Below are 27758 nucleotides of genomic sequence, written 5' to 3'. Positions count from 1 at the left end.
AAGAGTGGCCCTCGATTAGTGGCGAACTCTTATCGGCTAAAATCCCATGGCGCTTTGGCGGGGGACAGAGAACCCTAGTGAGACATCACAGAGTCTTCCGCTGCATCGGCCCTTTCAAGAGCGTAAAATGGTGTCCCGAATCAGGATAATGTATCCGGTCAGGTTTGGGTCTTGACTAAACTGCGGGACATCGAATTATCGAGGCTGTCACTCCTACTAGAATGGCTGGACAAAGGCTATGGAAGCCTCACGTACCGTTTGTTGCAGGTGTTCTCACGGCAGGTTCGAAGAGTACCTGCACCGAATAAGGGGCACGGCGCAGCATACTCGGGAGGTTGCCCTGCATGAGAGGAGGGGCACCGTGTCCTGATAGGCGTCATAGTAGCTTTGGGAGAGGATGGAGCAGCCTATTGATGGGAAGACTTCGGATTCGGGTTCCATGAAACTAAAAATTCAATGTACCTCTAATTTTAATAAAATATATATTTTATCGATGATCTTATCGTTTAGTAATATCAGTTCGCAAAGAGATCTAATATAAACATATTCGGTACTTATACACATTCGACGATTAGACTAAATATCTAGTATTCCGCGCTTATTCTAAGTTATGCAAAACGTTTTGAACGTAGAGCTGTCTTTTATTTAAAAAATTACCTTAGCACCGACGTCCTTTTATAATTGCAAAATTGTAAAACAATAGTAAAGAAAGTTGGTATCGTCTTGCATAGAAGAAGCATTTAATAGTATCATTAAAATGAAATTATGTACATTATCTTCCCAAGGCTACTGATACTTTGTACTGTATTCAGAATGTGGTGCTGAGGCTGTAAATATGTTCTCTTCTAATGCAAACTTTGGGCATAACGAATTTAATACAATCGATATCGTACTTTTAAATATTTTCTCAATTTAGAATTTTCAATCGGTATATGTACTTGTTATTTTTTAATCCGCGTGTAAGATCGCTTTGCATTTACCAAATTGTATACGCGCGCGTAAAATTCAATACGACATAAAATATTTCGAAAGGGAACCCTTTAAAACAAAAAAGAATATGAACACGTAGACGCCAAGATTGGCCAGCTGAATAAATGCATACATAAATTACTGAATACAGTTGCATATTGCATACGAGTCCCGCAACCAAAATCCCCAACGTTCGTGATACATGGTTCTCCAGCGATTTTTATTCAATTCATCGATCAGTTATCAACCAACGATCAAGACTAATTAATCGGCTCGTAACCATTATCACCGTTTCAATCGATTGGAAATCGTAACAAGACAACTGCCGAAGATCTGTACAATTCTTTTCGTTTTGTGGGATCTTTGGCAGTCATGTTGCAAATAAATTTGTCTACGTTCTAACGATTAAGTACAGTAATCACCGGTTACACGAAACTGAATCGGATTCTCTCGGTGTCGCATAAGCGAGAAAGTTAGACTTTCCTCCATCGTGAGTCGAAACCGAGCCTTGCAAGCAGCAGAGAAAATGATTTCGTTAACTGAGAATTACTGTAATTCGTTCGTTTCTCTCCCTCATACCCCTACTATCTCCGAATTTTATTATAATAAAACAAGTATCGGAAATTGACCTGAGAGTTGCACTGTCCTTTCAAACTTTTGGAACTGTTTCTAGCGATTTGAAAAACAAAGAGGTGGATTAAAAGAGGTGGAGACTCCTGGCGGAGAGATTGTAATCTTCGACGGGTATCTGCCACCGATTGTCCCAAAAGTTGTTTGTTCTGTACGCTAGGTGCGTGCACATCGGCAGACGCATCGCCCGTTCGCATCTCCGTGAAACTGACCAGTACAAGAAGTTCTGCGGACACTTGTACAAATAGCCTTCGAGGCTGTTTCTGGAGTTACGTTTACACTTGTAGAACGCATTGCTGCAGCCTTGTCTGTAAGGATAGTGTCCCTCTCCTGGACAAAGCTTCTCGGTCGATACTTTAATCTGAAATCAGATAAACGTTGAGATGAGCAATGAAAAAATTACACCATGGAAATAAAGATACCGCATTTTTTAATGTGTACATTTGTAAACATTTTGTACAAAAGAGCATTACTATATTATTATAAATACTTCCTTATGCATTGTTGGTACTTACCGGAGATACAGGACTCTCCTCTAATGTTCTATAAAATCTTCCAACAGCTTTGTCACCCGTGCAAGTCTGGCTAGTCTTGTTCTCTGGTAAACATTGTGTCTTCTGATCGTCGAAGACAGTACCTTCCGGACAGCTCAACACGAGTATCTTGATCTCCATGTTACCTTCGTTGACGCATTGATACAACAGGTTACAGTACTTCGGATGTCTTCGGAAACCAGTGGGACAGACCAGTACCAATTGCTCGTTGGTTAGGTTCCCAATTGGACAAGGTGTCGAAATTTCTGCGCTGGAAGTCGATGTTTCTTCCGTCATTGTCGTGGTTGTTTCGATAGTACTTACGGAAGCAATCGTTTCTGTTGATTCGGTAGTCTGTTCTGAACTAGACTCTGTACTGTTTTCGGTCGTTGCCTCGGACGTAGATTCTGTAGAAGTAGAACCTGCAGTTGATTCAGACGTGGATTCGGTCGTAGATTCAGTAGTCGCCTCAGTCGTAGATTCTGTAGTCGCTTCAGTTGTAGATTCTGTAGTCACTTCAGTTGTAGATTCTGTAGTCGCCTCGGACGTAGATTCAGTAGTCGCCTCGGACGTAGATTCAGTAGTAGCTTCAGTTGTAGATGTCGCTGTAGTCGCCTCAGTCGTAGATTCTGTAGTCGCCGTAGTTGCTTCAGACGTAGACTCTGTGGTCGCCTCAGACGTAGATTCGGTTGTTGCTTCAGACGTAGATTCGGTAGTTGACTCGGTCGTAGATTCTGTAACCGTTTCGGATGTAGACTCCGTAGTTAAGATTGTCGTAGATGTATCTTCCGTAGACGCTGCCGTTGACGTCGTAGATTCGGTGGTTCCTTCAGTGTCTCTGGACTCGGTGGTGGACTCCACGTTGCTTTCAGTAGTAGTTGACGTTGACTCCGTCGTAGACTCTGCAATATCGTCGGTCGAGCTGCTAGGAGTGGATGTAGGCGTCATACAATCTCTGGCAGGATAAACTGACTCAGGATAGTTGCAGACGCTAATACTAGGATCGAATATGGTTCCAGGCGCGCAATCAAAGTTGTATACATTGAATCCGTTTCCATTGTCGACGCAACGGTAAAATTTGTCGCATTGCGTTGGATGCGGATAGAAACCTTCTTTGGTACAAACTATCGTGTTATTGGGTTTCTTTGTGGTACAATCCGTAACGCTGGGTTCGCTGGAGGATGCTGGCGTACTTGATTCCGAGGTTGTAGACACAGAAGATGAACTTTCGGTATTTGAGGATCCAGGTTCTTGTATTTCTGCTGGTTTTCCCGACGTGCTTGAGGTTGCGTCTGTTGTTGGCGAAGTTTCCGAACTTTCGGTCGATTCTGTATTACTCGTTGCAGTGGTAGTAGTAACGCTCGACGAAGAGCTAGTGGTTGTTGAAGGTGGGGGCGTACTAGGTCCATTGTCGATTTCGTTGTTTTCCGTCGAACAGGACGCCACCTGACTTATATAATTGCAAGTCTCTAAAGACTGATCCCATCCTGTACCGGCTGCGCATTCAAAGTCGTATCTCTGCAGTCCTTTTCCATTATTTACGCAACGATAGAATTTCGTACAGTCGTTCGGATTCGAGAAAAATCCTTCTCCCGGGCACTGCGGCGTTCCAGGAAACGAACTACTCGTGGTTGTCGTTTGGGCGGTAGATGCGGGTCTATTTGTAGCGGACGAGTCGGTGTTTGATTCTGTAACATCTGCAGATGTAGACTGTAAAGTAACTGTACTTGTTTTAACCGTAGATGAGGGAGATGATGTGATTATCGTGGAACTAGTAATCGTAGGACTAGTTGTCGACACAGTAGTAGATGGAAGATTAGTTGATGCGGATGATGCTGATGTGCTTGATGATGGTCTAGCAGTTGGTGTGAACGATGTTGAAGAACTTGATGATGTGATAGTTGTTGAACTGGTTGTAGTTGTGACAGATGATGGATAATCGATTGACGTTGAAGACGTAGAACTACTTGGTAAAGGTACTGATGATGATACGCTTGTTACTGTTTGAGATGTAGCTGGTTGACTCGTAGTGATATCACCTTTGTTACTAGATGGATCCTGAGAACCATCCTTACAACTCGATACAGCGGATTCATGATTGCAGCTTTGAATAGATGAATCCCAAGCAGTTCCAACGCCGCATTCGAATTCGTATTTAACAAACGTAGAATCGCTGCCTACGCAGCGATAAAATTTACGACAATTCTGTGGATTAGCGAAGAACCCTTCTGATGTACATTGCGATGTTCCAGAGGGTGGTTTATTCGTAACTGTGGTTTGTGCGCTAGATGTAGTGGTGTTTGTAGATGGCGTGGAAGTAATAGATTCTGTACCACTCGATGATGTAGGTTTGGAACTGATTGCACTTGATTGGGTTGAAGGCAGGGAGGAAGATGTGGCTGGGACTGTGGAACTACTTGATGGACGACTAGTTGATGTGACAGTTGTTGTACTCGATGGCGTAACAGTTGATGGACGAATAGTTGATATGGAAGGTGATGGAGTACTTGGCGTTGATGCAATAGTTGATGAACTGATTGTAGATGTACCGGTTGATGTTGTCGGACTACTTGGTGATGGCGCTAATGATGATGTACTTGTTTCGGTTTGAGATGTAGCTGATTGACTAGTACTGGTATCACTTTCGTTACTAGATGGGCTCTGTGAACCATCCGTACAACTCGATACAGCGGATTCATGATTACAGCTTTGAATAGATGAATCCCAAGCAGTTCCAACGCCACATTCGAATTCGTATTTAACGAACGTAGAATCGCTGCCTACGCAGCGATAAAATTTACGACAATTCTGTGGATTAGCGAAGAATCCTTCTGATGTACATTGCGATGCCTCAGAGGGTGGTTTATTCATAACTGTTGTTTGTGCGCTAGATGTAGCGGGGTTTGTAGATGGTGTGGAAGTGACAGATTCTGTACCACCCGATGATGTAGGTTTGGAACTGATTGTACTTGATTGGCTTGAAGGCAGGGAGGAAGATGTGGCTGGGACTGTAGAACTACTCGATGGACGAACAGTTGATGTGGAAAGTGGTGGAGTACTTGATGATGATGCGATAGTTGATGAATCGATAGTGGATGTACCAGTTGATGTTGTCGGACTACCTGGTGATGGTGCTAATGATGATGTACTTGTTTCGATTTGGGATGTACCTGGTTGACTAGTAGTGCTGTCAACTTCATTATTCGATGGATCCTTAGAATCTGTTGAATCGGGTACGTTAGAATTATCCCGACAATTTGGTACTGCAGATTCGTGATTGCAGCTTTGTATAGTAGAATCCCAGACAGTTCCGGCACCGCATTCGAAATCGTATCTGATAAATGTTGAATCACTACCAACACAGCGATAAAATTTACGACAATTTTTAGGATTGGCGAAGAATCCTTCTTCAGTACACCTGTCTCCAGTCGCACTAGAGCCCGGGTTTGCTGAAACAAGATATCAAATATATAATAGCAACAATCAATATGCTTCATACAATGATCGTAACAAAAATACCTGAAGGAGTGCTAGGTGTACTACTGCTGGGGGTGCCGGGAGTATTCGGCGTGCCAGGAGTTACAGAGGTATTAGGCAAGTCAGAACTACTGGGAGTTTCAGGTGGTGCTGATGTACTAGACGTGTCAGAACTATCGGTAGTGCCGGAAGTACTCGGCGTTCCAGGCGTACCTGCACTACCGGGTGTTCCTGGAGTACCGGCAGTGCCAGGAGTACCAGCAGAATCAGGTATTCCTGGAGTACCGGGAGTTCCAGACGAACCTGGTGTTCCAGGGGTACCTGGAGTTCCAGGACTGCCCGGAGAGCCAGGGGTGCCAGGAGTACCGGAAGTTCCTGGACTACCTGGAGTACCAGGAGTGCCCGGTGTTCCAGGCGATCCAGGAGTGCCCGGTGTTCCAGGCGATCCAGGAGTGCCGGGAGTGCCAGGACTACCCGGAGTGCCAGGGGTACCAGGACTGCCCGGAGTACCAGGGGTGCCAGAAGTTCCTGGACTACCTGAAGTACCAGGAGTGCCCGGTGTACCAGGTGTGCCAGGTGTTCCAGGTGTCCCCGGTGTTCCCGGTGTTCCGGAAGTACCAGGACTGCCTGGAGTGCCAGAAGTTCCTGGACTACCTGGGGTACTAGGAGTGCCGGGTGTACCAGGGGTACCAGGTGTTCCAGGGGTGCCGGGAGTGCCAGGGGTACCTGGTGAACCAGGAGTACCAGATGTGCCAGGGGTACCGGGCGAGCCGGGGGTACCTGGTATGCCAGGGGTACCTGGAGAACCAGGGGTGCCAGGTGTGCCGGGGGTACCAGGTGAGCCAGGAGTACCAGATGTGCCAGGGGTACCTGGTGTGCCTGGAGTACCTGGTGAACCAGGAGTGCCAGGTGTGCCAGTGGTACCAGGTGAACCAGGAGTACCAGGTGTGCCAGGTGTACCAGGCGATCCGGGAGTACCAGGTGAGCCGGGGGTGCCAGGTGTGCCAGGGGTACCAGAAGTACCTGGTGTACCAGGGGTGCCGGGAGTTCCAGGGGTACCTGGTGAACCAGGAGTGCCAGGTGTGCCAGGAGTACCAGGTGTGCCAGGGGTACCAGGCGATCCGGGGGTACCAGGCGAGCCGGGGGTACCAGGCGAGCCGGGGGTGCCAGGTGTGCCAGGGGTACCAGGTGTGCCAGGTTTGCCAGGGGTACCAGGTGAGCCAGGGGTGCCAGGGGTACCAGGGGTACCAGGTGAGCCAGGGGTACCAGGTGTGCCAGGGGTACCAGGCGTGCCGGGAGTACCTGGTGAGCCAGGGGTACCTGGTGAACCAGGAGTACCAGATGAGCCAGGGGTACCAGGCGATCCGGGAGTACCAGGCGATCCGGGGGTACCAGGCGTGCCGGGGGTGCCAGGTGTGCCAGGGGTACCAGAAGTACCTGGTGTACCAGGGGTGCCGGGAGTTCCAGGGGTACCTGGTGAACCTGGAGTGCCAGGTGTGCCAGGGGTACCAGGTGTGCCAGGGGAACCTGGTGTTCCAGGAGTACCAGGTGTGCCAGGGGTACCTGGTGCTCCAGAAGTACCAGGTGAGCCAGGGCTTCCCGGTGTGCCAGGTTGACCATTAGGATCACCTGGTTGTCCGGGTTGACCATTAGGATCTCCAGGTTGTCCCGGTTGACCATTAGGATCTCCAGGTTGTCCCGGTTGTCCATTAGGATCACCAGGTTGTCCCGGTTGTCCATTAGGATCTCCAGGTTGTCCCGGTTGACCATTAGGATCTCCAGGCTGTCCAGGACTGCTTGCATCTCCATCCCATTGTCCGCCATTATCTCCGGTATCACCATTCCATTGTCCGTCATTATTTCCCGTATCTCCATTCCATTGTCCATCGTTATCTCCGTTCCATTGTCCACTGTTATCTCCATTGCCTGTGCTAGGGTCTGAAGTTTGTCTACAATCATCTCGTGTTACTGCCCAAGCATGATTGCACCCTTCAATTTGTGGATCCCAGACTGTGCCAGTCCCGCACGTGAATTCGTATTTTATAAAGTTTCCGGAACCATTATCGATACATCTGTAGAATTTCCTGCAGTCATTCGGATCAGCAAGAAATCCCTCTTGCGTGCATTGAACTTTATTCTGATCAATAACGTCCTCTGAATGTCCACTCGTTACAGGAGGTCGACTTGTTGTGGATTGACTTGTAGTAACCGGTAGATATGACGTTTTTGGTTGTTCGATTGTGGTTGTAATCTGAGTCACAGGCGTGGGTGGTAGACTAGTGTGTGTTGTCGCAACGTCTGCCTTTGATGTCGATTGTGTGGAGGATGATTGCGGCGAATCAGGTATACTCGAATCGATTTCATTGTCATATCCTCCACACTCTGGCCTTCCACTGTCATATGGATAAGTGCAGATGTTGCCACTATCCTTCGAAAATACTGTGTCAAAACCGCATTCGAATTTAAACACCGTTAAAGGGCTGCCGTTACCCCAATCGACGCATCTGTAGTATATCCTACAGTCATGAGGATCGGGATGATATCCTTCTTCCGTACACGTGAAATCATTCTTCCTTTGTCTAAGTTGATTTTGGAAGTAATTGAGGTGACCTAAAAGCCATAGAAGTATTTACGAAACATATAACGAATATAAACGGTGTAACGTTCTGCGATTAATTATCTGTATCTCGTGTAACGTAAATCGTAGCAATTTGTTGTAAATAACTATCATGTCTATTTTCTCGCAAGAGATTGATAGAGCAATGTCCGTACAAAGACTTATTTTACAAGATTATCGAACGCGATGTATTTTTCATCAGCGACGTATCCTTCGATACGTTCAAGGCTATTCGTCTCCCATCAAACCAGTTTGACGACGTTCGCAATAATAACAACAATAATATTCTCCCGACGGAGACGTAGGGAAGTAAAAATACTAGCAAAAATGCCCCATGGAGTTAGTAGGTGCATCACGTGTTTTCTGAGCAGGACAGTAAATGAACGTGTCAAGAAAATAGATAGTTCGTACATTCCTTAAAAAGAAAAGCCTTCGATGCGTATTTTCCTTCGACCCATGAATATTCAAAATCAATTCAACTTAAAGGTTTTCAAGCAAAAGAACGTGATCTTACCAGCCTCCGTGAACGTTGCCAAAATCAATATTACCAGGACACCCAGTGTCCGTAGACCTGTCCACATGTTTCAGATCTGGCTTGTCTAGAAACACACGAAAACATTCTATTAACCCTTTTTACTATGATTTAGATCGCGACGTAGTACAGTGGGTCGATTGACCAAGTTAGTGTAAAAATCGTTGAACTCTTGATAGAAACGAGATCAAGAGATGATTGTTTGTTCAAATTAAAGTTAACATGTCATAGAATAAGAGAAAAATATAAATAATATCATCCATACAATTTTTAACCTTGCAATTATATGCTGAACTTGAAATTTGTTCACAAAATTGAAATTATTCAATATCGTTTGACAAATAAACCCTTGTTTACCATTCATTAAATAATTCTTTACTTAACTTTCCAGATGCGGGTGCCGCTATACAAGGTATTCGACATCTAAATGTTAAAAATTTAAGTGGTGATTCCAGGGACCAAAATAAAACGAAAGTCAAGAATAGTAATTTGTTAATTGAGGCTTCGTTTAAAAGTTGTTAAGATTTGAAGATCCACCTGTAAGATGGCAACCCGCGGACAGCTGCGCACGCGCGGTAGGTCGTGGCAGGTCGGTCCTAGTGGTTCTCATTCAGCATGAGAAACTCTACTTATTGACTTATTGACAGCTTTATCTTTTGTGACAAATCATGGGAACGCAAACACGTTACGCTGTATGAGATTCAACCTGTCTTATGAAAATCCAGAAGGGTATATCACAACTCGCGTTTTTAAAAAAAACTGTTGAGAGCCCTATACAGGGTGTTCGGCCACTCCTGGGAAAAATTTCAAATCGTTCTGGAAAAATTATTTTTGATTGCAGGGGTCAATTACAATCATTTTTGGTAAGTAGACATACCCCTGAAATCTTGCGCATTTTCGAGAAAAAAATTCAGTACGAGCGGAACTTTAAACGTTAATAACTTTGTAACAAAGCCTCCATCAACAAATTGGTATTCTTGATTTTCGTCTTATTTTTGTCTTTAGAATCCCAGGGATAGCTGAACACCCTGTATATGATTCAATTTTTTAAATTGATATACATTTTTCAAATTTGATGAGTATCTATCCGACACTTACAATGGGCCTTACAGTCGTTTTTAAATTGCTTTTGAAACGATAGCAGATGCAGCTTATACTATACACCTAGTATCAAAAAATCGTCATAGGTTTCTTCACAATAGACCTTTGTAGTCGAGATATTTTTATTTAAAGTTTGGTACGCACTTGATAAAACAATTACTTAAATTTATTTTCCAAAGTTTTTAGGTAAAACGGTAAAATGATTAGCTACGAGGCTTTTGGTAGTGGGTTCGAATCTCCGCCAAGTTACTTATTTTTCTTTTAGTATTTTGAAATGTAAAAACATATTTTATTTATATGACATACAATAGTAAAATAGCATTGTATGTCAAATATATTTTTCTATATCAATACTTCGTATTAGTCATTATCAAGTAAATTCTGTATTAGACATTCGTATCGTCAGTATCGACACTTATGATTTTCGAACATATTTCAAATGCAGAATTTACTAATACTAATATAGAATTTACTTGATAATGATTATGATATAAATATAATGCTATTTTACTACTGTACTTACTACTGTTTTTTGTATTCAAAATTTAAAGAGTTTGCTTTAATATTTATATCATATATACATAATAAATAAGTAATTAATTTCCATAGTTAAACGCTCTACCGACTTAACCAAATCTTACAAATTTTAAATTAGAATATCTCGAAAACGGAGGTCCACTGTGAAGAAACCTATTACGATTTTTTGATACCATGTGTATACTATAAGTTGCATCTGCTATCTTTTCAAAAGCAATTTCCACGGCCATAAGGTCTCCTAGTTAGTAAAATCGATTTTTACGAGAAAATATATCGGAATTCAAACAGAAAAACGTTGGAAAAAATGTGGTACCCATTGGTCGATCAATTAACCGAATGACAAGTTGAATTCGTCGATTTCCAAGCGGCGAATCAATAATGATTGTAAACCGGTATTTGGTAACACAGGAACCCCATCATCTTAACGGGATAATACAACATGACGTAATCCACATCGTTTTCTGGGACGAGAGGTGTGGATTTCCTCAGTCGAGAATTTCACATAAATGGCCAAAGATAAGCAACCGCACAGTTACTCCCACGTCCTGGTTGGCGCGCGTCCAACCTTCCCCATCGTTGGCGACCGCAGAATCCCAACTATCAGAACATTCGACCTTGCTCAGAATGATTCTCGAATTATTAACGCCGGTTCAGGATCAAACGTTTCCCATTATCGATCGGCGCTTGTCCCCGCAAACCCGATCAACGACCTCGATTTTTCGATCGCCGCCCGCGGTCACTCGCTAGATCTACACGTGTCGGAATGACGATTTAAATATACGACCGTGGCTTATCGGCTTGTACAGTTACACTAGCATCGATTTCCGACACGCCTTTAATGATCCAAGTCGATGGGTTCTTTTAGTGAAACCGTAAATCAATGTTCCCGTGTACGGAATAGCGAAAACGAATTCGATGTGTACGGTGAATTAAAACAAGCTTTTAACATCGCGTTTCTCGCATTCCGCGTTGCGTCTCCTCGCGTAGGTTCTAATTGTTTTCGCAACGTTGAACAACGGGGGCCAAGAAACTTTTGGCCTTCGATGATGTATCGTGAAGACGAGAACGAACACGAGGGCCGCAATCGCGAGTATCGATTTCCGTAGAACGTTAACCCGTATAAGAAAGTATCGTTCCGTACGTTTATCTTTTCTCTCATCTAAGACTGTATCTTGCGAGAACAGGCCAGAGTCCACAATTCCTGCGGTTTATCAACCTTCTACCCTGCACATTCTTGCTCGCGATCCGCACCCCCGACACTCGATATCTCATAGGTGAAGATCTAAAGTCGTCACTGATTGCTAAAATACGTTTGTGAACAGTAGGCATTGGTTTAAGACGACCTGTATAAGAAGCGACTTCGATCGAAAATTATGTCAAAATTACTACATTATTTTGTTTTATACAGGGTGTTCGGCCACGCCTGAGAAAAATTTTAATGAGAGATTCTAGAGGCCAAAATAAGACGAAAATCAAGAATACCAATTTGTTAATGGAGGCATCGTTAAAAAGCTATTAACCTTTAAAATTCTACTGGTTCTGAATTTTTTTCTCGAAAATGCGCAGGATTTCGGGGGTATACATATTCACCAAAGATGATTGAAATTGACCCCTGCAACTGAATATAATTTTTTTAGAACGATTTGAAAATTTTGAATTTCGAAGGAACATTTCACACCTACTCGAATTTTTTTTTCGGAACTGGGTAGGATTTCGAAGATATGTGTATTCACCAAAAATGATTGAAATTGACCCCTGCAACTGAAAATAATTTTTCCAGAACGATTTGAAACATTTCAATTTCGCCGAAAAATTTAGGCACCTACCCCCTGTCGGTTTTTCTTAAAAATTCGTTTTTCACTTTTAATAAATTTGTTTGACATCCTATAGAAAAGTTGTCTAATACTTTTTTGTAGGTACCCATGAGCTCTACTTCAGAAAAAAGTTTCATTGGAATATATTCACTATTGTAGGAATTATGACTGTTTGAAAATTGGACCATTTTTATGGAGTTTTTCGTATTTTACCGGTTCAAGGAGCAATTTTTCGAATATTTTTGCAATTTTCTCATATTCTCCATCAAAATACGTGTAGTTTGCTTTTTTAAACATCAAAATCGGCCAATCCGTTCAGGAGTTATGACATTTTGAAGATTTGCATAAAATTTCAGGGAACCATTTCATGCCTCACATTAGATTTTCGGTAAGGAATTTTTTTCTCCGAAATGCGTAGGATTTCAAGGGTATGTGTAATGACCAAAAATGATTATAATCGACCCCTACAGTCTAATATAATTTTTTTAGAACGATTTGAAAATTTTTTTTTTCGCCGAAAAATTTCACCACCTACACGAATTTTTTTCTCGAACGTGGGTAGGATTTAGGGGGTATGTGTATTCACCAAAAATGATTGTAATTGACCCTCGAAACTAAAAATAATTTTTCCAGAACGATTTGAACTGTTTTAATTTAATTTTTAATAATTTTTTAACGAAGCCTCTTTCAAGAAATTGATATTCTTGATCTTCGTCTTATTTTGGCCTCTAGAATCTCCCATTAAAATTTTTAAGTGATCAACGATGTCGCAAAGCGTGAAGTGATGCTGATAACGGAATATAATAACTTATTAACAAAGGATAAATAAAATAAATAGTATATATTACAAATATTAGAAGAATATCGACGATGTTACCCTGTCGCAAGTAAATCTACCCTAAAAAATGTATAATAAATGTATAACAAGTTAATTTATAATAGATTACATTTATATTAACTTTCTTTAAGTTTTAATTATATTTTGTTTATTAACAATTCCAATTGACTTATATAATTAGAAGATAACAGCAAATAATAAAATTTTATAAATAAAAAATGTACCGTATGTTGTGACTTTCCTGAAAGAAACTGAAAAATTTTCTACAAACTTTTGAAAATTATCATCAAGCGTAATTATCGTATATCTAAGAAATTATACTTTTATTAAAAAATATCTACTACTGTTTCTGAAATAGTAGCACACAATTATATTAAAATCAATATGGAATCATTAAAATTTTAAAACTATAGCTCAAATGCGGCATGGGTTCCTATCATGCAATCACAAATTTCTTTGAAATTTTCTACACATCATTTACTCACTAAATGTAATGCTTTAGGGGGGGAAGCACAAACAGAACGTGAAACAAAATGTTCTCCTCTATAGTTAAGGACCATCCTACCGAACACGTATATACCAAAGGATCGTAATATTACTTTTCGTTTCGTGTATCGAATATTTCCTGATCAGTTCCGATACGAACACAGCAATTCGATTCGAATCGCGTAGATTCAGCGGAAGATCTAATGTCGGCAACACGAGGCGAAGTCTCCGTCTATTAATCAGCCGCGCGGATTCGTTCGCCTCTATTACTCTCGCAGGATCTTGGTCTATGCGCGATATGCGATGCATCGTGGTGCACCCGATCCAATGCTATAAATACCATTGCCGATGCGCACGTGGAGATGCTGCGTAACCACGTAACGAATTACACCGTGTACGACCTACGACTGCACGAGACACTCGTACACAACCGTCGACAAGAGGAACGATAAATCCTGACGAACCGAAAGGATCGAGGATACCAATGTGTACGGGTGGATGTCGGAAAGAGAAAAAGAAAGAGAGAGAGAGAAAGCTGCTGCTCGTTGGAAAGCTGAACCCAACCGAACCACGGTGCTCCAGCGATCCTTTCTCTACCTAGCTGAAGTGAAAAGAGGATTGCATGAACGGTGACATAATCCGGGAATGCGGCTTCTTTGGGCTCGCTCACAACTACGACCGGTGGGAAAGAGAGAGCGAAGTGACATAACTCCTGCATGCAGAGTCAATGTCAGTGTCGACGATCGTGACATTGGAGCGAATCGGCTCGCGTTCAAACGAGGACACGATTTATTGAATGGAGCGTCGCCCGCAAGGTACATACGCCAATGCGTCGAGTATCGAGCAACTAGATTCTCCGTTTTCTAGGGAACGTTTATCGTTAATTGCGCCGATCAGCAGCAAATACGTAGTCCACGTTCGACAAGGAAGATTTTCCAAATGTCCAATTACTTTTGAAGAAAGGGTATAATCGAATAAGGTGGTCAAACGTGCCCTTGAACCAAATTTGAGTATCAGAATAAAACATTCTGTGCCGAGTTTCAACCCTCTACCTTGTTCGGAAAGGTAGTTATAGGGAAAATGCTGATTATCGAATTTGTGTTTAATCGAGTACGAAAATTGCGTAAAAAATCTGATGCATTGTGGTTATCGAGATATGTGTTCAAGAATTCTTTTCGATTCCAAATTCTAGGCGTGAACAATTAAAAACGCAGAAAAATACGGATCTCGTATTGAAGCTGTAAATGCGTATTGTCACTGGTTATGTCCCTGAATTTTTTCAGATTTTTTGGTAGAGTGCGTCGTAGTAACAAAATTCAAAAACCGATTTTTCGACGTTTTTCGCGTGAGAAAGCAACTTATACTTTGAATTTTTGTATCCCCTCTAATAGATAACTATATTCTACGGTTTTAAACAATTCTACGTTGAGCAGAACGGTGTATAAAATAGAAGGAGTTCTGATAAATGAAGTTCTACTGTAAATGAGTTTCAAGTCTTTCTATCGTCTCTAGACGTAACAAGTTGACAAAGATTAACAACGAGAAAATTCGGTATATTTTACAATTTTGCTTTGATGAAGGCGAAAATGCAAACCAGCCAGCTGAAATTGTGAATGGTATTTATGGTCCCGATACTGTCACAGCCAATGTCGAAATGATCGAAGTAGTCTTAGCAGTCGTAACACCGCCCAAAAGCTAAAGATCGATCACAAAACGATTTTAAACCATTTGCATAAAGCTGTATTCAAAAAGAAGCTCGATGATTGAGTGTCACACGAATTGTTCGATCGAATTTCCATCTGCGAAGCCTTAGACTACTACAAACTTAGAAGCCTTTGACCCAAGTCGCACAATTCGAATCATGTTAAATAAAGTCTCGAAATAAACGTGAGAATAATGGATTTCTTTTTCCCCAACCTAACATTTTACACGTAGCCAACCACGTTGGAAATGTAGATTAAAATCGAAAGCAGATAATCCTGATTCTTCTCTTGTACGTCCATGGGGACGTTTTGTAAACCGGATCGATCGAATAGACACGCCATACTTTCGTTCTCGCGCGTTTAATATTCCAATGGTCTCGTCTCTTCTCGACGATCCTCTTCAACATTTTATTGAATTTTCCACTCTAACGAGCAGTAAGCTGGATCGAAGGTCTACCTTAAAGTAATTCGACACCGGGAACTTTTCTTTCGCGCCGCTTTTATAGTTTCGCGGAACGGTTGGTCGTTATTTTGTGTTGGGACCGAGAACTGGTTCGATTAAATTGACCGTTGCCGGGGTCTTCAAGGTCCTTGCTTCGTTCTTGCATCCTCCAGCGCGAGGATACATCGAGAAGTAATCAACCTCGGCGAAATCTCCTTTCTTTTTTTTTTAAGCGATTTACGACACATCGATCAGAATGCGCCGGGGATTTAACGACGTTTCGGACGATCGTTTCGAATTCTCCGGCGATTTTTCCGTTTCTTGCTTTATCGGCGAAGATGACCATACCTAACTGTACACGCTGATTTCCTGAATCGCGGAACTCGATTTCCAGACGATTGATTTTAATTCACGGCCACACGTTTCAAGCGTACAGTTACGCGACCGTCCTTTCTTTCGCTGTTTATCTTCGTTGTCTTTCACTGGGAACATTTTTTCTTTTTTTTTCTGCAGAATACACTTTTCGAGTAGAATACACAGTACGACAAAAATTAAGAAACAAAGCTTTTAGGGATCACTATTCTTTATAAAACGCATTTCGAAGCTGAACGTTCAAGGAATTTTTATAAGGGGGAGGGGGCAAACTTAAATCTGAACTCGAAACTGCGACATCGACTATTTCGACGTTTATTAAGATAAAAACAAAATATTCAATATATTATTGGAAGAAGCATTTTCTCAATTTTAAAATGAATACACGATAAAGTCATTATCTTCAAAAGTAACCGAAATATTACGGTTTAAATGATGTCACGATGGTGTCCGTCAATTTTATAAAATTTTGAAAACTTTAATGTTTAATAGACTATTCTTTGATAACGTGAACACCCTGTATACATGTGGTACCATTTAACTGGGAGTGATTTTTCCAGGTTCCACGCCTTACAGAGAATGTAATGAAGGGGGGGGGGGGGGGGGAAGAGGTAGAATGCATCCCTACGGAGAAACAGCTACAACGGAATCTGGTGCAGTGTACCGAGATTATTATGATGGCATGCCAACTGCAATAAGTGCAGCGTTGCCGCTGAAAGTCGCAAGGTCGTTTCTTCTCCCACCGATTCCACTTTTCCCTTCTCTTTCAAAGTCGCGACGATAGACAATGGCGTGGTATTGACGGAATCGATTGATTCGTGACAGGGTGCTTTGATGAAAATTTTATTGCAGCAATGGTTACAGCTTATTAGTTTTGAAAGTTTCTTGAAAATTTTGAATGCCTTGCATATCTCGAGCCTTGAAAGTCTTGATAAGTTTGAGTGTGTTAAGTCTGCAGTTGTCGTATAATAGAAAATTACAATGCTAAAAATTCTGATCCATTACAATATTGAAGAAACAATGTATGGAAATATTCCACGATAAATTCAATTAATTGCGAAAAAATCGTTTAAAAAATGTATGATTTTTAGTAATTTTGTTTGACACCCTATAGAAAAGTAGTTTAATACTTTTTTGTAGGTACCCACGAGCTCTACTTCAAAAAAAAGTTTCATTTAAATATATTCATTATTGTAGGAGTTATGGCTGTTTGAAAATTGGACCATTTTTATGAGGTTTTTCTTTTTCAGGAAACAATGTACGGAAATATTCCACGATAAATTCAATTAATTGCGAAAAAATTGTTTAAAAAATGTATTGATTTGACAGTGAGAGACCTGTGATAAATCGTCAGGAGGTTGTGCACCCCTTTAGACATTAATCACGATTCATATAATGATTTATGATCTATTAGGTTCAAAACGACGCACAGTGCACTGTCTTATCCGCAAAAATTGAAAAATCGTCTTATCTGACGATAAAGATAGAATTTGTAGACGTGTTTTACAACCCATAGCAAAGTAGAAGATTGGCATAATTAGACAGATAAATCATGCCACGTGATCTATGAGATAAACAAGTGGTCAGTTGACATTTGTCACTAGCGAAAGATGATTGCTTTTCTATTGAAATAAGTGTGTATTTCGATTAGTCATTGTTTTGATTGTTCTTTCTCCTGTTTCTCTTTTCATTTTTGTAATGATACGATAAATATATTAAGAAGAATAATTTTATTAACTTTGATTAAATTTTACCAAAATACTCCTCAAACCTCTTCACTAATTTTCACTGTATTTCTTCATTATTTTGTTATGTAAAAGATCCTACAAAAATTAGTTGCCAAGACCTGTCAAAAAATGTGCTACAAGCCTCCTGATTTCTGAGGAAGTTTCATTAAACTTGCAAAGGAACATTCCTAACAAAAGTTCATCAGAAATTACATGACAATAAGCTGCAATAGTAAAACCTGGAAAAATACAGTTTACTCGATAAAAACTGAAGGTCAGCTTAACCAACGAAGTTTTATTTGTTTCATCGATTAATGCATTTTTTTATTCTCTTTCAAACACTATTAGTGGTCCTATGTCGAAAACCAAGTAGCTTAGAAATTATGAATTTTTGTCCTGAATGCCCATATACATGTTTGATATAAATTTGCTCAAAGATGGAGATTTCAATTTTCTGTCTCGTCGAAAGCATAATAGACATTTGTCTCGCGTAAATAGTCCGGCGTGCAACGATTTATCTTCGACGGACCCCCTTATTAATAGTACCAAACAAGGTCCACTTACGCAGACGCAAATTATAGTCCCCCATTATTGATTCATCGGTTGGTAATTACGCTCTATTTGCGTCGACGTGAAGTTCCTTATGGGATTTCACGTTTTCTTGCAAGGGTAATGCATGAGGATCGGGGGGGCCTTGAACCTCGGTGGAACCAAGCCCGCATGCGATGCATGATAAATCTACGGTTAACATTGCACGTTGGATCGCGGTCGCTCGTAAGGGAGATAATGAAAAAATGAAGGAGACGGAGTTACTTGGACCGAGCGGAGACGGCTTGCACGTGCAATTTGCAAGTATCCCTTTAATTGCGAGCCGCCGAGGATACGATTACCGTGGGCCGGGGATATATTGTTGCGGAGATCCTGGAAAATGCCCCCGTAGCGGACCAATGATGTAGGCAGTGGTGGATCGAATACGATAGATTTCAAAGCTCAAATCGAGAAACGTTCCCATAGCGATGGATTGTTCAAATCTCACCTTTAAGATGATTCCAAGTTTTTAAGGGGGCAATCTCACGTGAGATCTCAACAAAATCAATTTTTTTTATTTCATTTCTTGAACGTATATGCAGGGTGTTCGGCCACCCCTGGGAAAAATTTTAATAGTGGATTCTGGAGGCCAAAATAAGACGAAAATCAAGAATACCAATTTGTTGATGGAGGCTTCGTTAGAAAGTTATTAATAATTAAATTCAAACATTTCAAATCGTTATGGAAAAATTATTTTCGGTTGCGGGGGTCAATTACAATCATGTTTTATGAATAGATATATTCCCGAAATCTTACCCAATTTCGAGAAAAAAATTCGGGTAGGTGGTGAAATTTTTCGACAAAATTAAAAAATTTCAAATCGTTCTGAAAAAATTATTCTTGATTGCAGGGACCAATTATAAGCATTTTTGGTCAATAGACATACCCTCGAAATCCTAACCATTTTCGAGAAAAAAATTCCTTACCAAAAATATAATTTCAGGCCAAAAATGCTTCCCGGAAATTTCATGCGAATCTTTAAAACACCATAACTTCTGAACGGATTGGACGATTTTAATGTTCAAAAAGCCAAACGCTGCGTATTTTAATGTAGAATATGTAGCAATTATAAAAATGTTCGAAAAATTGTTCCTTGACCCCCTAAAATGAGAAAAACCCCATAAAAATGGTCCAATATTCAAACGACCATAACTTCTATAATAGTGAGTGTATTTTATTGAAACTTTTTTCTGAAGTAGAGCTCAAGGGTACCTACAAAAATGTATTAGACAACTTTTCTGTACGGCGTCAAACAAAATTATTACAAATGAAAAACGAGTTTTTAAGAAAAATCGACAGGGGGTAGGTGCTTAAATTTTTCGGCGAAAAAAAAATTTCAAATCGTTCTGGAAAAATTATTTTCAGTTGCTGTGGTCAATGGCAATCATTATTAATATTGCTAGATTTAATATCAATTTTTGTACTTTATCAGAGCCTCTGAATGTTAAAATCGACGCTTCGCGAGCATTTGATGAAAGTTGTAATATTTTCTAAACGAATTGATGGCTTGATTCGCTAAATGTTTGCACATATTCCATGATATAAAAGCTAAAAATGCATGTGAAAAGATTTAACAGAAATATAATAACCTATAATAACAGAAAGGGAACAATATAGTTAATACTTCCACAAAAGTTTGATTTAACATTCCTGTAAGTACAAGAAAACGTTGTTCAGTTTAATGAAAGCTATTACAATAACAAAAAGTTAATGCTCTATTTAACAAATAGACCACCCTTTTTCTCCCAACAATTCTCCAAAAATATATTAAGAACAGAATTTAAAAAAAAATGAAGTTATCTCTATCAGATTTTGAGTAAACAGCTTGGTACCACTTTATTTGGTGCATCCGGTATACAGAATGTAAGTATTCTAAGTATCTTTATATTTTTGTACAGTAGGTACTGTAACTCTACTGCTTCTGATGTAAATTCGAACAGGTTTCGAGAACGTAAACGGCATTATCGAAGAATTAATTTGATCGTAGTAAACGGCAATTACCGAACAGATGAATCGAACGACATGAAAAATGGCGACGTGCATGCGAGGAACGTTGGGTATAATGATGATCACGCACGGTGAGAGTAATAATGAGCCAATTGTATCACCGCGCGGATTCGTTGAACAAGGAGAAGTATCATTAAATAATAGAGTGATTCAACGCGGGATTTATCTTTTTCCACGGAAAATCGTCTGGTTTTTGCGGCGAATTCTGGAATCCCCCAAGGCTGCGCTTCAATTACGCCGGATCGTTAAAGTCTCGTCAATAACAGAGAGTTTTGCGGGATAGATTTCTCTATAACGAGAGACCGTAATTCTTTTCTTTTGTTTGGAATTCTTCCCCTCCCCGTCACACCTGCGTAGAAGTCCACGTGCATGGAAAACGAAGGCGCAGAGAAGTGTAAATAGCTAGAAATTTCGCGTTGGGCAGTGTTATTAGAGGAAAACTAACATAATGGAATACCGTTAATAATTCTAAATACTGTGTCTTCGAAGTAGTTGAATCTTTCTACTAAAGAATTATCGATACATTATCTTAAATTAACGAACTACCATTTTCACCTTCGACTAATGTACCTCTTGTGTTTTTAACGCGTGTGTTCTTCGAAAGAAAAAAGGTAGTCCATATGCCCACCTTCTTCCTTACGCGACGACCTGAACCGATTCGTCGATCGTGCGACATAAAAGGTAATCGGGGACTCGCGATTTTCACCACCGACGATGAAATAAATCCGTCAACGTCAGAAAAACGTCGTTCAACAACCGACCTGCTCGCGAACTTCGTGAACGGGTGGAATGTCCTTCGAGGATTTCCAGTTTTTATCGCGAACCGGGGGAAGAATGGCTCGTTAAAGGAAGTAAAAAACCGCCAGGTGCATCCGCACCTTGTGCATAATTCATCTTGCCCTCCTCGCGTTGCTCCGCAACTTTGTATTTCATTAAGAGTTACACGTGTATAATATTTGTAAAAATCGAGGAAAAACGGAAAATAGAAGTTCAGGATTTGAGGAACCCACGATATTTGGATTACTGGTCAATCAACCATCACCGTTATACCAACGAAGTCATCCTCGTGCCGGTGCTCTTCCGGTGTTAGATAATTTCTTATTTATACAGAGTGTTCGACCAACCCTGGGCAAAATTTTAATAGGGGATTCTAGAGACCAAAATAAGACGAAAATCAAGAATACCAATTTGTTGATGGAGGCTTTGTTAAAAAGTTATTAACATTTAAATTTCTGCCTGTTCTGAATTTTTTTCTAGAAATTGGATAGGATTTCGGGGATATGTCTATTCACCAAAAATAATTGTAATTGCCCCCCATAACCAAATATAATTTTTCCGGGAATGATTTGAAATTATTTAGTTTCGTCGAGAATTCTGTTCCCCTACTCGAATTTTTTTCTCGAAAATTTGTACGATTTCGAGGGTATGTCTATTCACCAAAAATGCTTGTAATTGAGCCCTGCAACGGAAAATAATTTTTCCAGAACGATTTGAAAATTTTTTATTTCGCTAAAAAATTTGCCCACCTTCCTGAATTTTTTTCTCGGAAATGGTTAGGATTACAAGGGTATGTTTAATGACCAAAAATGATTGTAATTGACCCCCGTAACCGAATATAATTTTTCCAGAACGAGTTGAAATTTTTTTTTCCGCCAAAAAATTTAGGCACCTTCGTCGGTTTTTCTTAAAAATTCGTTTTTGATTTTTAGTAATTTCGTTTGACATCCTACAGACAAGTTGTTTAATACTTTTTTGTAGATATCTATGGGCTCTACTTCAGAAAAAAGTTTCATTGAAATATATTCACTATTATAGGAGTTATGGCTGTTTGAAAATTGGATCATTTTTATGGGGCTTTTCTCATTTTAGGGGGTTAAGGAACAACTTTTCAAATATTTTTATAATTGCTACATATTCTACACTAAAATACGCGGCGTTTGGCTTTTTGAACATTAAAATCGTCCAATCCGTTCAGAAGTTATGGTGTTTTAAAGATTCGCATGAAATTTACGGGAAGCATTTTTGGCCTGAAATTATAATTTCGGTAAGGAATTTTTTTTCTCGAAAATGGTTAGGATTTCGAGGGTATGTCTATTGACCAAAAATGATTATAATTGGTCCCTGAAATCAAAAATAATTTTTTCAGAATGATTTGAAATTTTTTAATTTTGTTGAAAAATTTTACACCTTTTCGAATTTTTTTCTCGAAACTGGGTAGGATTTCGGGAATATATCTATTCATAAAAAATGATTGTAATTGACCCCCGCAACCGAAAATAATTTTTCCAGAACGATTTGAAATATTTGAATTTAATTGTTAATAACTTTTTAACGAAGCCTCCATCAACAAATTGGTATTCTTGATTTTCATCTTATTTTGGCCTCTAGAATCCCCCATTAAAATTTTTCCCAGGGGTGACCGAAAACTCTGTATAGTTTTTGGGGATTTCCAGTACCACCAGAAAAATTATTTAAAATAATTAAATTTTTTCTTTCTTCCAATTAATTTTATTTTATTTTTTGAACAATATGATTTGTAACAAATTCGTATATGAATTTAACGACAAAGAATACTTTATTGTAATTTTATTTAATTTATGAAAAAAGTGAACGTTAATTTTTCGAACGTTACAAAAAATATACGTATCATCGTCAAAATCATGACCACAGCCTCTAGAACATTTGAAGGTATATTACCTATATCTTTACAAAATTCATTAAATAGTGTCTCAATGAAAACTGTGAAATTGATTTTGTTCAGAAGATTAAAGACTTCCAAGATTCACAAGTTTATTTATTTCGCGAAGCAGTTTAAAAGTGATTGGGAGCTCCGATTGTTTGATTCACTTTATAATTTGCAAATAAGAATACCGTAGTAGGAACAGACGATTATCAGAGATTACAGAATTGTTTGGTCATTTTATTACTTTACTTGTTCTAAAACTCCACTTGTATAGCATTCTTTGTTTACGTACATATTATGTCAGTGTTTCTGTGAGTTAATATTTAATAATTTATATTTTATACTAGATGAACTTCTTGGTTCCGTAGGATCGGATAACGTATTATGGTGGTTCCAATAATACTATATTGTACGAGCTTATTTATTCCTTGTGTAACTAAAATTTATAACGCAGGTATAAAAATTCTGCGATGCGGTCCTACGCCCTAAGGGATATGGAAGATTTAAGGCGCAAATTACGCTTGAGTGATTCACTGTCAGACCTTAAGTAGGATTCTCGTTAAATAGCTTAAAAAAATCCATTTCTCGTTTTTCTCGTAAATCAAAGCGCGACCTTTTAAAAATAAACTCCCAATATTTTAAAGTCTAATTTGTAAAAATAACGAAGCTTTCTAAGTTGCGTCGAAGTTTAGGGCAAACAGTAAGAGTACTTTGAAAATTCATAACTTAAAAATTTTTTTCAAAACCATATTTCTAAAATTTGCATCTAGAATATCTCGATGAATAATCGAAAATAGAATTAGTTTTCCGTACTATTTGTAAAATAAAATATAAATAAGAATAGAAAATTATCTTATTTCAAATCCAGACCTTTTTTAGAGCGCTTAATAGGTTGAGGCTGAAATAAATAATGTAGTTTCCAAAGTTAGGGGTTTTCTGTTACAGATTACACTCGTTCGTCTGATAGATCAACATTCGAAAAGAAACGATACATAAACAGCGAAACGAACGTTTCAATCTCTCCGACTGCACGCACGCGAATCGCTATCGACGCCATTAATATTTCACGGACCTATTAGCGATTACTCGATCTCCAAAAATACTTTTCGACGACCTTAAGAAAGAGTCCATTTACGGTGCACGAAGATCGTGACGAGGCAATGTCGAGGACAAGTAGTTGCATCGCGTGTGGCTCCTGTACGATCGATTCAATGCCAGGATTGTCGAATCGATTCGATCGCCCGATCCGGAATGTCGATCCAAATACAGCGCCACGATTTTCGGCGACGGTCGATGCGACGAGAATCGACAATCGGGCCTGGGATTTTTGGCCGGCTCACGTTCGTCATCGACACGCTGTAGCCATTGTAAAACGCGTTTGTAACTCGGTAAAACAGTTACGTGACGTTTGCGGGCTCGTCAAAAAAATCGTGTCAGTTTTAGAGCCTGATCGGCGACCGCAAACGACCAAATCATCGGATTAACCTGATTCTTCGAACGTACACAAATGCTACTACAAAAGACGAGAGGACATATCCGTATAACCGTTGTCTTGTTCTTTTAACTAAACGTAACACTAATATATTTTCACTTGCATATTATTGCAACAAAGTAAAACACAATGCAATTAATATTATTAGTGTTAATATTACTATTACTCGATACTTTCTGACTATAATTTAAAAAATAAAATTTTCAATTGCAAAATGAAATATTAAATATTATCATTTACTCGCCTTATTTCAAATATCTTTAATCGACCAAATAAAAAAAAAAATTACGTAAATAATAATACATTATTTATAAAATAGCAAGCAGCGTTTAAAGTTACGCCAATATTGAATTTTCTTCTCGAAAGTGGGTAAGATTTCGGGAGTATGTCTATTCACCAAAAATGATTACAATTACTCCCCGCAACCGAAAATAATTTTTCCAGAATGATTTGAAACTTTTCAATTTTCAGGGTAACAGACAGTTATGGTCAGACATTATATTTTCACTAATGAATTTTTTTCTCAAAAATGCATAGGATTTCGGGGATATGTCTATTCACCAAAAATGATTATAATTGACCCCCGCAACCGAAAATAATTTTTCCAGAACGATTTGAAACTTTTCAATTTCGCCGAAAAATTTAGGCATCTACCCCCCGTAGATCTTTCTTAAAAATTCGTTTTTGATTTCTAATAATTTCGTTTGACATCCTTCAGAAAAGTTGTTTAATACTTTTTTGTAGGTACCTATGAGCTCTACTTCAGAAAAAAGTTTCATTGAAATATATTCACTATTATAGGAGTTATGGCTGTTTGAAAACTGGACTATTTTTATGGGGGTTTTCTCATTTTGCGTGGTTAAGGAGTAACTTTTCAAATATTTTTGGAATCTCTACATATTCTCCATCAAAATACGCATAGTTTGCTTTTTTGAACATTAAAATCCTTCAATCCGTTCAGAAGTTATGACGTTTTAAAGATACGCATGAAATTTTAGGGAATCATTTTGGGTCAGAAATTATATTTTAGGTAAAGAATTTTTTTCACGAAAATGGTTAGGAATTCGGGGGTATGTATAATGACCAAATATGAATGTAATTAACCCCTGTAACTAAATATAATTTTTTTAGTATGATTAGAAATTTTTTAATTTCGTCTAAAAATTTCAGTACCTACTCGAATTTTTTTCTCGAAAGTAGGTAGGATTTCAGGGGTATGTCTATCGACCAAAAATTATTGTAATTAACCCCCGCAACCGAAAATAATTTTTCCAAAACGATTTGAAATATTTGAATTTAATTGTTAATAACTTTTTAACGAAGCCTCCATCAACAAATTGGTATTCTTGATTTTCGTCATATCTTGGCCTCTAGAATCCCCCATTAAAATTTTTCCCAGGGGTGGCCGAACACCCTGTATAGAAATAATTATTTTTAAATTTTGCCTAGGTCTGGATGAAATATTTCACAGAAAATATAATTATACAAAATATAGTACAAAGAACAATACAAAACAGAATATCAATCGAAATCACGACATGTTAATCTTATCCTTTACTTGTTTTCTGGATAAATATTTTCCTATCTCTGACTGTAGTCGGTCCAAGGTAAATATGCCAGATATCTATTATTATTGTTCGATAAGGCGATAGAAAATTAATGCGATAAGGATATAAGGTAGACTTATCATCAGTCATAAGTTTACAAATTTCGAATAAATAATTTGATTCCATAGCAACACAAACTTAGTCTAACTTCATTCATTTTGAATGTTTAAAACAAGATATTTCGGAAATTTCTCAAAACAATTCGTTTATAATTATTAATATATTTCCTCCTATTTTCTCTGACGGTTTTACTGTTAAGTTATCGATGCCTCTTTTTAAAAATTGCATTAATTTTAATGAGAACCGAGTCCAATTACAGCATCTCAAAGGAGCCGTCCAACAATTAAACAACTTATCGAACGTAATTACAACATCGCGTTAAATTATTTGCGATGAACGGACGAAAGGCCTAGTTACGATCGATGATTTCATCGAGTCAGAATTAATTACTCGAAACACCGAATTAATTTCACAATGATATATGCAAGAACTCCGACGCTGGTCATTTCCTCAATCGCACTAAATTTTGACGTCACTGTTACACCGATTATTACGACACACGAAGTAAATGCAAAAACGAGTGACTTAACGCGAGCCACGAGTCCTCGAACCGACTCCGGTTATTTAATGTATCCTAATTAGAGAGTTAACAGAGCTGGTTCACGGACCGCCCCGAATCGTCTGCCCACGGAATCGACCTCTAAATATATGCTAATCTCTTTTCTATAGCCTCCCGTTAGTCGTCCGTTTTCGTCGATTCGGGAAGTGTTTCGGTGTCGCTGATACATTCCGGTACGTTCGTCGAAAAAACGAATGCCCTCGATGAATCGGTATCGTCGAACAACAAAAAAAAAAAAACACTCGATAAAACCACCGAAACAACAACTTAGGGATCGTTCACTCGCGACACAATCTCTTCGAAAAATATCCCAAAAAGTAACGATCGACGGAGATCGAAGAAAAAGTGACACCACTCACCTGAGCGTATATCCCAACGAAGAATCGAAAAACTCCTCAGCGCGAATAGATCCTCATGTCGCGGTTAGATTCGATTACCAAGCACCTCGGCGATCCACGATCCTCCGTGAGCCGCAAGATCCTCGCAAGTGACGCGAGTCGAAGTGTTTTCAGGAACTATTCTGGAAATCGGTTGCCGATCGCGCCACGTTCTCGAGAGGGAGTAAGTTCTGAGGACGCGGATGGCTCCTACTTATAAAGACTTGGCCAAGTCTCTCCAATTGGCTTCCACGTGTGTGTTCAACGTCTACGTAAGTCTGGTATCCTTTGCACGTGCGTACGTATGCGTGTTCGCATATACACAAGAAGGAATCGTGGCTCCGTCCAGGTGGAAGGGGGCACAAACTATGTCCCGGTCGTTGCTGTTACACATTATACCGAGCCAATGCTGTGTCGAGGAGCCGCATAGTAGGATGAGTATATGCGATCGTTGGACATTCGTTTCTGCAGGGCATTACGCTTTGGCAATATTTAAAATTTCGATCAATCTTTTTACTTGATAAAAAAAACTTTGATCACCTTAAATTAGTATTTTTGATTTCGTAGCGTTATAACCGATGAAAAACCGAATTTCTCTGCAATGATC

General features: G+C 39.4%; 2 protein-coding genes and 1 long non-coding RNA gene across 3 annotated transcripts; 1 reads left to right on the top strand and 2 right to left on the bottom strand.

Annotated features, from left to right (window-relative positions):
- The first annotated feature begins 26 nt into the window (after positions 1 to 26).
- Positions 27 to 497, top strand: LOC143343697 (uncharacterized). Its single transcript, XR_013080001.1, has 2 exons — positions 27 to 157; positions 268 to 497. It is a non-coding gene; the product is annotated as an uncharacterized LOC143343697 (long non-coding RNA).
- LOC143343696 (uncharacterized) lies at positions 143 to 27758 on the bottom strand. Its single transcript, XM_076768852.1, has 7 exons — positions 27134 to 27758; positions 8741 to 8825; positions 6678 to 8219; positions 5652 to 5993; positions 5303 to 5581; positions 2115 to 3829; positions 143 to 1960 (listed from the first exon to the last, which is right to left on the bottom strand). The coding sequence occupies exons 2-7, from the start codon at positions 8805 to 8807 to the stop codon at positions 1667 to 1669; spliced, it is 4239 nt and encodes a 1412-aa protein (XP_076624967.1). The 5' UTR covers positions 8808 to 8825; positions 27134 to 27758; the 3' UTR covers positions 143 to 1666.
- On the bottom strand, positions 3897 to 5003 carry LOC143343422 (uncharacterized; the record flags this gene model as incomplete). Its single annotated transcript, XM_076768313.1, has 1 exon — positions 3897 to 5003. A coding segment is annotated over exon 1 (1107 nt), but the record flags the coding sequence as incomplete, so codon positions are not given.

This window comes from Colletes latitarsis, chromosome 7 (assembly GCF_051014445.1).
Source record: "Colletes latitarsis isolate SP2378_abdomen chromosome 7, iyColLati1, whole genome shotgun sequence".
Lineage (NCBI taxonomy): Eukaryota > Metazoa > Arthropoda > Insecta > Hymenoptera > Colletidae > Colletes > Colletes latitarsis.
Note: the sequence above shows the minus strand (reverse complement) of the source record. Positions and strands in the feature narration are given on the sequence as shown.

Excerpts from the sequence above, each read along its gene's own strand:
- LOC143343696 (XM_076768852.1), bottom strand. The coding sequence starts at position 8,807 with ATGTGGACAGGTCTACGGACACTGGGTGTCCTGGTAATATTGATTTTG. Across the intron at positions 5,994-6,677 it reads TGGCACACCTGGCACTCCTG|GTAGTCCAGGAACTTCCGGT; the intron begins GTTCACCAGGTA and ends CTGGTACTCCAG. Across the intron at positions 1,961-2,114 it reads AGGAGAGTCCTGTATCTCCG|ATTAAAGTATCGACCGAGAA; the intron begins GTAAGTACCAAC and ends ATCTGATTTCAG.